General features: G+C 66.2%; 1 protein-coding gene across 1 annotated transcript; it reads left to right on the forward strand.

Annotated features, from left to right (window-relative positions):
- Window positions 1–1,381: 1,381 nt before the first annotated feature.
- SHOX (SHOX homeobox) lies at window positions 1,382–10,705 on the forward strand. The gene is made up of 5 exons (XM_025984583.2): window positions 1,382–1,790; window positions 4,854–5,062; window positions 8,970–9,027; window positions 9,129–9,217; window positions 10,460–10,705. The coding sequence occupies exons 1-5, from the start codon at window positions 1,517–1,519 to the stop codon at window positions 10,703–10,705; spliced, it is 876 nt and encodes a 291-aa protein (XP_025840368.1). The 5' UTR covers window positions 1,382–1,516.
- The last annotated feature ends 521 nt before the right edge of the window (window positions 10,706–11,226 follow it).

The following is an 11,226-nucleotide window of genomic DNA, read 5'->3' on the forward strand; positions in this document are numbered from 1 at the left end:
CGCCCCTCACCGGACCGGGGCGCCCCGAGCGGACCCCCAGTGCCCGGCGCACGCCCCAGGCTCCCGGAGCCCTCAGTCCCCCTCCTTCCGCGGAGGACACGGGGCCGGGCCGCCTGGTGCCGGCGGGGCCCGAGGACCCAGGGTGGCCCCGGCCGGGCCCCGAGGAGGAGGGACTCCCTTCCCAAGGCGCTGGCCGAGCTCCTGCAAGACCCAGCAGCGCCCTCTCCCCCCGCGGCGCCGCGGCGGGCCGCGTCCCCCCTCCCCGGGGTGGGCGGGGGTGGCGGAGGGAGGGGGCGCGGGGTCCCGACACATAACTGGGGGGAAAGGGGGAAAGTCAACTTTATTTGCGGATGAGATTTTGCGGAGAGGCTGACACGCCGGACTTCCGGGATGGCGAAAGGATGTCGCGGTGGCCGCGGAGAAAGTGGCTCCTCCTAAGCGCTGGGAAGGGGGCGGCGGGCAGCCCCTGGCTGGGAACAGCGTGCGCGACCACAGATAGACGTTTCCCCCAAATAAAGCGTCCGCCCTCCAGGGTCCCTGCGCAGCTGCGCCGCTCCGCTGGCTGAGCCCCAAGCGGTTTCCAGGCGCTGCCCCCGCCCCCCTCCGTGCGCGCCACGCTCCGAGTCCGGACCCCCGCGCTGCGGCCGCGCGCCCCGGCTGCGCCCCGGTGCTCCCCAGCGCGGCCTCCGCGGTGCCGGCCGCTGTGCATCGCCGCCTCCGCCGCCGCCAAGGTCCCGGCGTCCACGCTCGCGCGGGGGGGACGTGGGCCCCCTTCCTGTCGGGGCGCGGGGTCCTGGAGCTGTTCACCGGCCGCCCCGTGCGCTCCCGCTGCACCCCTCGCTCCGCGGGCCGCGCCGCCGGGTCCGGCCGGCAAATCCCACCCGGTCTCCAAGTTGGTTCTCGTCCGTGGATCGCGCGTCACCGCCGCCCGGGTCCCCTCGGCGTGTCCGCATTGCCGCGCGCGGACGCATCCTGAGGGGGACGCGCGTTCCAGGGGCGCGGGGCTGCGCGCCTCCCGGGCCCGGCCGGCCCGCACCCCGGCAGCGTCCAGAAACTCCTCCTCGGCTTGGGTTTCCGCCGGCCATTGAGGGAATGCGAATGCGGGTACCTGTTTGGGGCGCTGGCGCCTGCGCCCGCTCGCGCGCGCGCGCGCCGTCTCCCTCTCCCTTCAAAAAGCTGGATGCTCACCTCTCCGCACCAAGGTGCTCAGACGCCAAACAGTGATGAAATGAAAAGAAAGCCAATTGCCGGCCTGGAGGTGGGGGAGAGATAGCGTCTCCGCGTGCGCCCTCGCCGAGCCGGGCGCCCTAATTGCTGCAGACAGGGCGCGCGGGGGGTTGGGCGGAGGTGGCCTCGTATAAATAGTGAGATCTCAAATTGAAAGGCATAAATAACAGCAGGAGGGACCTACCCTCACACGGACCGTCCTCTCCGCGCGGGGACGCGTGCGGACCACAGCCCGGCTCCCAGCCAAGCCCCGCCGAGCCCCGCGGACCCCGCAGCCCCCCGGGCAGCCATGGAGGAGCTGACGGCTTTTGTATCCAAATCTTTCGACCAGAAGAGCAAGGAGACCGGCGGCGGCGGCGGCGGCGGCGGCAAGAAGGATTCGATCACGTACAGGGAAGTTTTGGAGAGCGGACTGGCGCGCTCGCGGGAGCTGGGGAGCTCGGAATCCAGCCTGCAGGACATTACGGAGAGCAGCGGCCACTGTCCGGTGCATCTGTTTAAGGACCACGTGGACAGCGACAAGGACAAACTGAAAGAGTTCGGCACGGGGAGGGCCGCGGAAGGTAAGGTCCCCGGCGCTCCCGGGCCGGCGGTGCCCGTCGCCCCGAATCCCCTCCAGCCCGCGTCTGAAGGGGCAGCCGGGCTCCGCAGAGAGGCCTCGGCCACCCGGGGCACGGCTTTGCGAAGGAAATGAAGGACAGGCCAGGGCGCAGAGGAGGGGAGGCGGGGGAGCCGCGGCCGGGCAGGCGCTGGGGCCAAGCGCCGCTGCAGCGCGGGCTCCCCGGGGTTGGCACGGGCACTGGCGGCGCGACCTGCCCTGGGTGGGGGTCCTCCGGGCGCATAGGGCGCTGCTCGGCTGTAGGGCATCGCCGGGTGCCGGTGCTCCGGGTGTCCACTCCCCGGCGCCCGCGAGGACAGATCGACGCGCATCTCCCGGCCTCCCGAGCCTTTGAAACGGCCACGCGGGCCGGAGGTCCCGGCTGTCCCGGAGTCACCCCACCCGCCTGCGGAAGCCTCTCCGCGTGGCTTCCTCTTAGGGAAAACTTTCCCCTTGAACCGTGAAGCTGGATCTGAGCTGACGCGGGCCTCTAAATTAAAACCAGTCGCGCGTCCGCAGGTGGCCACGGTCTGGGCGCGCAGGGAAGGGCCCCGGGGAGGCTCAGGGCGTCCAGGCTGTCAGAGCGCAGGCGGCCCCTCGAGGGAGCTGCGGGTGCCCCGCGCGCCCTGGGCCTGCTTCCCCTCTGCTCTTCCAGACAGCGGTGGCGGCCGCTGCCCGGGTGCTGGATGGGGGAGACGGGCGGGTTTCTGGGGGCTCTTCCCGCCGGGCGGCCGTAGTTCCCACCCGGGGACGTGTGACCACACGGGGCGACCAGCAGAGGTAACGCAGAGGCACGAAACGGGCTGGATTTGTCAGGGGGGCACAGTCTGCGCATGCTGGGAATGTCTCTTTTTCATCACAAAGACGAAATACGGAGCCTTGCCACCCGCCTGGCAGCTCCTGCCCCGCACGCTCTCAGCATGCGGAGATGGCCCGAAGGCCTCCCACCAAGTACAATCCTCCACCCCACACACGGGCACACAGACCCCAGGCCTCCTGCTCCTGGGGACCCTACAGGACCGGTCTCCAAGTGGCGGGGTTCCGGGCCACGGCCTGGCAACCGTGCGGGTGACCCACGTAGGCTTCTGAGGCCTTGTCCGGTGGAAGCGGCAAGCTGGCAGAGGCTTGCTGCTGCCCAGGCGGCCCGGGCACGACCTGCCTCACCTCGGGGCTCAGCCCTGGTCGCCACCTGGCACACCTGGCTCTTGAGCGCTCGCCGACTTTGCCGTAATGAAGACACAGCTGTCGGCAGGGCGCTCCTCGCAGCCCACGCTCAAGTTCAGGGGTTTAGGGCAGCCGGGGCGAGCTCTGTGGCTCCTGACCGGCTCTCCCAGTGCTTCCTCCTTGTCCGCCAGCCTCCGTGCACCCTGATGGCCAAGGCTGGGGACCCTGGAAAAAGGGCCTGTTGTGGGGGGGAGGGAGAGAGAGTGCGAGGGAGCGTGAGGACAGTCGGGGCCTTTCAGGGATGAGAGGAAGACAAAACAGGCTGCATTTGTAAGACGGGAGCAGCTTGGAGGTGTGGGAGGCCTGGGGGTTCCAGCAGACACCCCGAGGTCTTGGGTGCCCGCACGGTGTCCCGCTGAGCACAGTCAGGCAGTCTGTGGATTTTGCAAATCCTGCCCTGGGTCCTCAGGGGGAGCTCCGAAGGCCAGAGTCTCAGCTGGGATCAATCCCTGGCGTCACACATAACAGAAGAGGGAGGAAGGAAGAGTCGGGGCGGCCTCTAGGACGAGGATTTACGGCTGGGAAGAAACGGGGTGTTTCTGGAAACGCGAAGCTTTCAGCAGGCGGGAGGGGATTTAAAATCGGAGTCGGGGTCAAGTGCCCGTGCTCGGGAGCCTGGACGGAGGACTGGCTGGCTTCCGGCTCCGGGATCCTGGTCGGGGAGCGCGGTGCCCCATGAGCCGGCTCCCCACAGCCGCCTGGGGTCTCCCCGTTGGTAAGTTTCTGGGCTGAGTCACGGAGTGGCCTTCTGGGCTGCGTCCACGCTGCTTTCCAGCTGGGCTCGTTGGCCAGGGCGTCCTGAAGGCGAGCCTCCCCTTGACACCAGGGGACATCTCCTTGGGGCACAGAGGTGGCCTGTGAGTGTGCCCGGCAAGTTCCGTGATGCAGGGAAAGGGCACAGAGACGGCAGGCAGGCGCCCAGGGTGGGGAAACCGCCTTTTACATGTGCACTCGACGAGGGGCTGCATTTCCCAGCGGTGGGTGGCAGAGGCGTCTGGTTAGGGTCTAAATGTTGACCTGATGACCTGAGGCTCAGCCCCCGTCCCGCTCCCCAGCAAGCACAGATGCTATCACCATGTTTGGAGTAAGAACGCGCCGCTGTTGGTGGCTGCGGGGCTGTGTCCCACCTTGTGCAGACCGCTTGGAGGCAGAGGGCCGTGCTCACCGGCGCACCCCCAGCCCCCGTGCCCTGCATTTGGGGCGAGTTTTGGTCTCCGGGTCTGCAAAAGAGACCAGAGTGGGGTCCGGCTGCGCGCCCAGCTCCTCGGCATCTGGAGGAGGCTCCAACCCGCCTGGCACGGCCCCTGTCTGTGCGCAGCACCCGGGGGCGGCGTCTTTGCTGGGGCCTGGACCTCAGCCGGGCCGGGAGGGCCCCACACTCTTCCGGGGAACAGACACCCAGGCCATTCGGCCCAAAGTTGTTTGACTTAAAATAATACTGAAGACCCGACTGGGAGAGGCAGAGCGAGGAGACCGGCTAGGGCATGTCGCTATGGAAAGCCGGACAGAGGACACCTTGGGGAAAGCCTTGCGAGATTAGGCCCAGAAAGAGCGCGCGGTGGTGCCCGAGTGTGTACCAGGAGCGCGGGGTCCCCTGGAGGCCGCTCTGGCCACTGGACGCAGCCCCCGGGGGTGTCAGGGCACCGTTGCTGCCGGGGCCCCTTCGTCCGCAGGCGCACCCTTGCATGTCAGCCGCGCCGCCGGCCTGTTTGTGGGCGCTGGGGGCGCCCCGGCTCGTAGGGAGCCGCAGGGCAGCGTGGGCAGCCTGCCCTCAGCCCCGTGCCCTCCGCCCGCCCGCCCGCAGGTGTGTACGAGTGCAAGGAGAAGCGCGAGGACGTGAAGTCGGAGGACGAGGACGGCCAGACCAAGCTGAAGCAGAGGCGCAGCCGCACCAACTTCACGCTGGAGCAGCTCAACGAGCTGGAGCGGCTTTTCGACGAGACCCACTACCCGGACGCCTTCATGCGCGAGGAGCTCAGCCAGCGCCTGGGGCTCTCGGAGGCGCGCGTGCAGGTAGGAGCGCGGGGAGGCCCCGCCAGCCTAGGCCTGGAGCGCGCCACCGCCGCCCGGGGCTGCAGGCCCCTTCCCGGGAGCGCAGGGGGCAGCCCCGCCAGCGGGTGCTCGGCAGCCCGGAGGCCCCTTCCCGGGAGCGCAGGGGGCAGCCCCGCCAGCGCGTGCTCGGCAGCCCGGAGGCCCCTTCCCGGGAGCGCAGGGGGGCCGGGAGCGCGCCGGCGCGGGGCCTGGCGGAGGTGCCTGGGGCCCTCGCACGCGGGTGGCTCGGCTCGGCTCGCGCGAAGGGCGAGTGCCCACCCGGAGCGGCTGGCCCGGCGTCGGGATGTGTCCTCACCTCTTTCCGCTGCTTCTGTTCGCTCCCCTCCCCCCTGCCCAGGCCCTCAGCCCCCTCCCCTCCCGCCCCTGGGAGGGGAGGCGAGGTGGGGGGAGCCGCGCACACCGGGCATCTTGATGAGCGCGGCTGCTGCCCGCGCGGGGCCGGATTAGCCGGGGCGCGGCGGGCGGAGGGGGGCGCGCGGGGCGGGGGCGCATGAATTCCTGATGCCCCATCTGGCGAGCCCCTGTCTGCGGGGCCCTGGGCGTGCGCCGCACGTGCGGAGGGGACGCGCTGGGCAGCCTTTCCGGGGCACTACAGACGCCAAGTTACATTTATTAACGCGTTTCTGGGGAGGGGGGACGGGGGTGTTGGCAAACATCCGCTTCCAACTCGCCTTCCCCGCGTTGTGCCCTCGCGGGGGGACCCCGGGAGGTCGGGCCTGCAGCCTTCCCGTGCTTTCCCTCAAGGCTCTGAGCAGGACAGCAGCGCCGGCCCCAGAAGGGAAGGGAGTCCGCATCCCCCGGGCTCCGGGGACCGGTTTTAAATAAATGGAATTAATATTGCTGAGCGGGGACCGGGAGTGCGCGACAAGCGCCGCGCCTTGGTGTAGAAGATGGACACACTGCGACCCTCTGTCGTCCCCCCCGCAGCCACCCCGAGCGCACTTGCCAGCGGAAGGCACAAACGTGTTTGACCAGATCTTTCATTTGAGTTTTTATTATTATTATTTTTTATTGTTGTTATTTCGGTCCCCATCGCGCTGCACCTAGAGGAGTGGGCGCCCTGGCCTAGGCTTTCCGGGGTCGCCTCGCAACCTCCTGCAGCTCCTGTCTGCAGAGGTGGCACCCGCGCCGCTGGCCAGCCTCTCCCCGGGGTCCCGACGGTGGCCCCTTTGCCCAGGCCGCGGACGCTGAGGGTGGCTCTCCCGCGGGCCTCCGTTCTCGGGGAAGATAGATGGGGCCGCGGCATATAAATTAATGAAAAGATTAAACTTTCGCTGAAGGGGACATCACCTTTTATGTCATCTCCCGGTGTCTCTCTGCCTGGGATCTGTAATATCTCCCAGGCCTTGATGTACTGTTTCTATAAAAATAAATTACTTCTAATTTAATTGTCCACTATTTCTTTCAGCAGTCTATTACGGACTAACACCTTAGCGGGAGCGACCGGAGTGGCAGGAAATTGGTTCTTGGGTGCTCGCCGGTCTCCAGAAAGCCCTAAAATCAAAGCGGGGGTGGTGGCCCTGGCGGCGGGGAGGGCGGCACGCGGATGGGAGGGGACACGAGGCGGTGGCGATCCATCCAGGGCCGAATTAAAATTTAACGACTGTAAATAATAATAAAAACAAACATGGGAATCGGACAGAAGGAATAATTTCTCCGCCGGCCACGGGGAAGGCGGTCGCCGGGGTAAAGGGAAGGCAGGGGCGCTCGTAAAAATCAATTAGTTAAAACGAATGGGTCGGGGCGCAGAAGGGCGAGGGGGAGGGCGCCGGGGGGAGCGCCCGGCGGGCCGCAGGGGTGGGGGGCACCCGGGAGGACGCGTATTTTATTCCCGGCTCCGAGGCGGTGGGTAATCCTTTTCGGTACAGCCTGTCCCGCGTTGTTAAAGGATAGAGTTTCAATTTAGTGTGGAAATTTGCTGTAAATAAATTGGGGATCCTATGGAAGCTGGTCCTTATTAACCTTTTATTTTTAGTGTCGTACTGGCACCTCATATCACGCAGCTGTCAGGGTTATAATGGAAAGTTATGAGACCACAGTGAGGAGCAGGAGGTAATTTAATTACAACAAATATCTTTGGGTTTATGGCGCAGAGCTAAATTAAATGTCATTATTCACTGTCTGTAATGGGAATCAAAAAGAAATCAGATTACGGCATTTGTGAAAGGAATCACCGACCGGCCCTTAATGAAGATATAACCGCTTAACCAGTGTACTGCGCTTTACTTAGCATATTCGGGACTAATTGGAATTGATCGTGAATCACCCCAAGACTGATTTATTATCGCGGGACGCACTGGCTAATTCATCACTTTTACTCTTCATAATCTCCCATAATCTCATTCCCCACCCTCACCTCCCCCCAACCCACCCACCGACCCCGCTGCTGCTGCCGCTGCTGCTGCTGCTGCTACGAGAAAAGGGAGTTTTGCTTTTCTGGATTTAAATAGGATTAGGATTCTTTCTCCCTCCCCCCCCCCCCCGCCCTCCCCCACAAATGCGCCTCACAGTGGGGGGCACAGTTTGCTCCGCTGGGGCCTCCTGGGGACCTGGTACGACCCCCAGGAGAGGCCCGAGGTCGGGATGGGCGCAGAGGGGTCCCGTGCTACCAGCCCGGGGTGATGTTGGCGGTGGCGGAGAGGGTGGGGGGTGCGGGGAGTTGGGCGAGGAGGGATTTTGTGAGCTGGGGAGGGGGATGCCAGGCCAGAAGGGCTTGTGCACTGCGACCTGGATGGAAGGGAGGACGCTTTGGGGATTACTTTCCAGGGGGTCATGCTAGAAGTTTTGCAAGCTCCCAGTAGCCTGGCTGGCGGGCTGAGCTTTGGAACCTTCTGGAAAGCTGGTTATAACCGGCAGACGGTGGCTGAGCTTTGGAGAAAAAGCCGCCTCTTCGGAGTCTGGGGAGGAAAAGTTAAGGTTTCCTGCAGTCCCGGGTGCTTCCAAGCTCCCCGGCTGTGGTGAGGTTTCCCAGGGCGCCCGTGGAACCGGGATCGGAGGTTAAGGGGAGCCCCCTGCCATGCTTGGAGCTGTGCCCGCTCAGGCTCAGGGCACCCCAGACACAGTGGCCCCAGGAAGCCTTTCTTTGTGTTAATTAGTCTTCCGCCATCGCCGGCGATTAGGGAGAGCGAGGGTGGCAGGAAAGCCGCCGAGGACAGAGCTTTAGGGGAAAGTCTGTGCCTGAGAATATGGACCGTGGGGCGGCCGGACACGGGGAGCCTGTGAGCCTGGCCGGCGGGGCGGAGGCTTATGAGGTGGGATCCTTGGCACCCAAATTGACTTGGGGATCGAGCTGAACTGCGGAGGGTCCCACTGATGTCCTTTCTCCAAGAATTCGATTTTTTTTTTTTTTAAGAGGGAGGCTGGGGCCCGAAGTTATCGGGTCTTTGTGAATCCAGAACATTCATGAGTCCTTAACAGGAACCGGGACCCTCCAGGCTTAGCAAGGAGGGCTTGGAGCTAGTGGGTGTTGGGGCAGTTTCCCCGGGAAGGCGCCGGATTGGGAGCTACTTATCACTCTGGGCGCCTGCTTCCCCGAGGCTAAGGTCGGGAGCAGGAAGCTCTGGCGCTCCCAGGGGCTGGCCCAGTGGAGGAGGGAATGCCCACACTGTGTGGAAAGTTCTGGAATCCGCCCTGCTACTCCAGTGCGCACTTCTGCCCTTGATATGGATGTAGAGGCTCCTCGCCTTGGGGCCCAGGCGCGGCCACTTAGGGCCTGGCTGGGTTGCGGCTGCACCCTGGCGCCCGGGGTCCCCAGCGCGCCCCAGGAGGCGCGCACCCTCGCCGTCTAGCGTCCTGAGGGTAAAGCAGCCCGAGCTTCAGAGCCCCGCAGGCTCACGCGGCTGCGCGCCTCTCTCTGCTCTGTCCTCAGGTTTGGTTCCAGAACCGGAGAGCCAAGTGCCGCAAGCAGGAGAACCAGATGCATAAAGGTGCGAGCGGACGCTGGGAAGTGGGGGTGGGAGGGGTGCAGAGGCCGCCGGGGTGCCCAGCGGACCCAGGCGGCCCTCACGGCTCCTCTCTCCCCTTGCAGGCGTTATCCTGGGCACCGCCAGCCACCTGGACGCCTGCAGGGTGGCGCCCTACGTGAACATGGGCGCCCTGCGAATGCCTTTCCAACAGGTAGCCCGTCTTTCTTCCTTCTGAGGCGCGCGCAGGGGGCCGCCACGTCCCCGCCTCCCTGGCGTCCCGCCTCGCCCCCGCTGCTCCCGCCCCCGCGGAAGAAAGGCTGCCGCTTTTACAAGGGGGCATTTATACACCCGTTGGCACGTATTAAAATCACGCTGTAAAACTCCAAGAGTCACCTTGGGGAGGGCCAGGATATAAACCCAAACAAAATTTTACAAAACTCAGAGTGAAAAAAAAAAAATCCCACCCACCCAGGCTGCCTGGTTGGGGGTGGAGACGCGGGGATGCTCGCGCTGCGCTTGGGTTGGCGGCGGTGCTGTGTAGACACCCAACCCCCACCTCGCCGCCCGCGCCAAGGCCTCAAGTGGAGGTGTGTGCACCCCACTGTACCTGGGTCTGGCTCCCCACCTGGAGCTCTGGGAGCCCAGGTGCCCCTGGGGTGGCGAGGGTGTCACTGGGCTGCTTGGATGCAGCCACTGGTGCGCGCGCTGGAAGCTGCGTGGGGGAGGCGCGCGCCCCTGAGCAGAGCGCGCACAGCGCACGTGCTCCCTGCCTCGTCCCAGCGCAGAGCCGGTGCGCCCGTGGAGGCCCCAACTTTGAAGGGGTGTGTGTGTGCACACCCGCTGGGGAGCAGGGGTTTTTGCTCCAAGGATCAGGCCCGGGTGCATATTTGGACCGGCGTTGTCCAGGGGCCTCTGCGGGACAGCTAGGGTGTGGGTGGTGATGGGGGCGGTGGTCAGTCAATACACACCTGAGACAGCGGGTGCTCGAGTCTTCCGCGCTCCAACTCAAGTGCCCAAAGCCATAAGGGCATCCAGCGCTCGGGACGTGGGGTCATGCGCCCTCTGGATTCAGAGGGTCCCTGGGAAGGTGTGCAAGGGGAACCCAGACCCTGGTCGGGGACACGTCACAAGTGCGGAGAAGGGAGGCAGGGGTGGCAGGTGTAGACGGCCGGATGCTGGCGAGGACAGGGGTGTGTGCGCCAGCAGGGTGGGGGGCTGGGTGTGAGAGCTGCTCAGATTGCTGTGCTCTGCGTGTGCAAAGCAGCCAACAGCCCCCGCGCACTCGGGCGTCCTGAGGACAGTTGCACTCCCCCTGCCCGGCGGAGGGTGGGTGGTGGTCCCCGGGGTGCTGCGGGAGGGGGTCCAGGGCTCCCCGGAAAGGGTCCCTTCCCGGGGTGGGGGGGACGCGCCCCGTGGCGCACCCGTCCTAACTGTGCCAAGTGTGCTCTCCCAGGTCCAGGCCCAGCTGCAGCTGGAAGGCGTGGCGCACGCTCACCCGCACCTGCACCCGCACCTGGCCGCGCATGCGCCTTACCTGATGTTCCCGCCGCCGCCCTTCGGGCTGCCCATAGCCTCGCTGGCCGAGTCCGCCTCGGCCGCCGCCGTCGTGGCCGCCGCCGCCAAGAGCAACAGCAAGAACTCCAGCATCGCAGACCTGCGGCTCAAGGCGCGCAAGCACGCCGAGGCCCTGGGGCTCTGACCCGCCGCGCGCCCCGCGCCCTGCCCCGGCCCCACCGCCCCGCCCGCGCTGCGTCCTGCACTCGACCCCTCCGCGCCCCCCGACGGCCGCACGGACGCCCTGGAGCGAGCGCGCGGCCTCCCTGCCCGGGGCAGCCCGGGGGCCCACCGCCGGCCGAGGGAGGGCGCCTTCCGGGACCTCAGGACCCCGCCGGACCCTCGCAGAGAGTGTGCGGGAGGCGGCAGGCGACGGTGACACCAGCCAGCCCGGCCCTGCGCCCGCCGCCTGTGCGCCCTGGCCCCGCGCGCCCAGGGGAGCCCCGCGCCTGCTCCTACCCTGTGCATGCGGCCTCCCACACCACACACCTTGGAAGAGCATAGAGTCTATGAAACTAGAGATCTGGGGCTGGTCTCCGCTCAAGATGCCAATTCTTGGTTTGCCAACACTTTTATCCACTGCCACGACGTCGCTTCCATCCCGGGAGGGCGTGGAGGACGGGTCTGGATTCCAGAGTGGACTTGCGCCCGCCAGGCCGGGCCGTG

The sequence above is a fragment of the Vulpes vulpes genome, chromosome X, assembly GCF_048418805.1.
Source record: "Vulpes vulpes isolate BD-2025 chromosome X, VulVul3, whole genome shotgun sequence".
NCBI lineage: Eukaryota > Metazoa > Chordata > Mammalia > Carnivora > Canidae > Vulpes > Vulpes vulpes.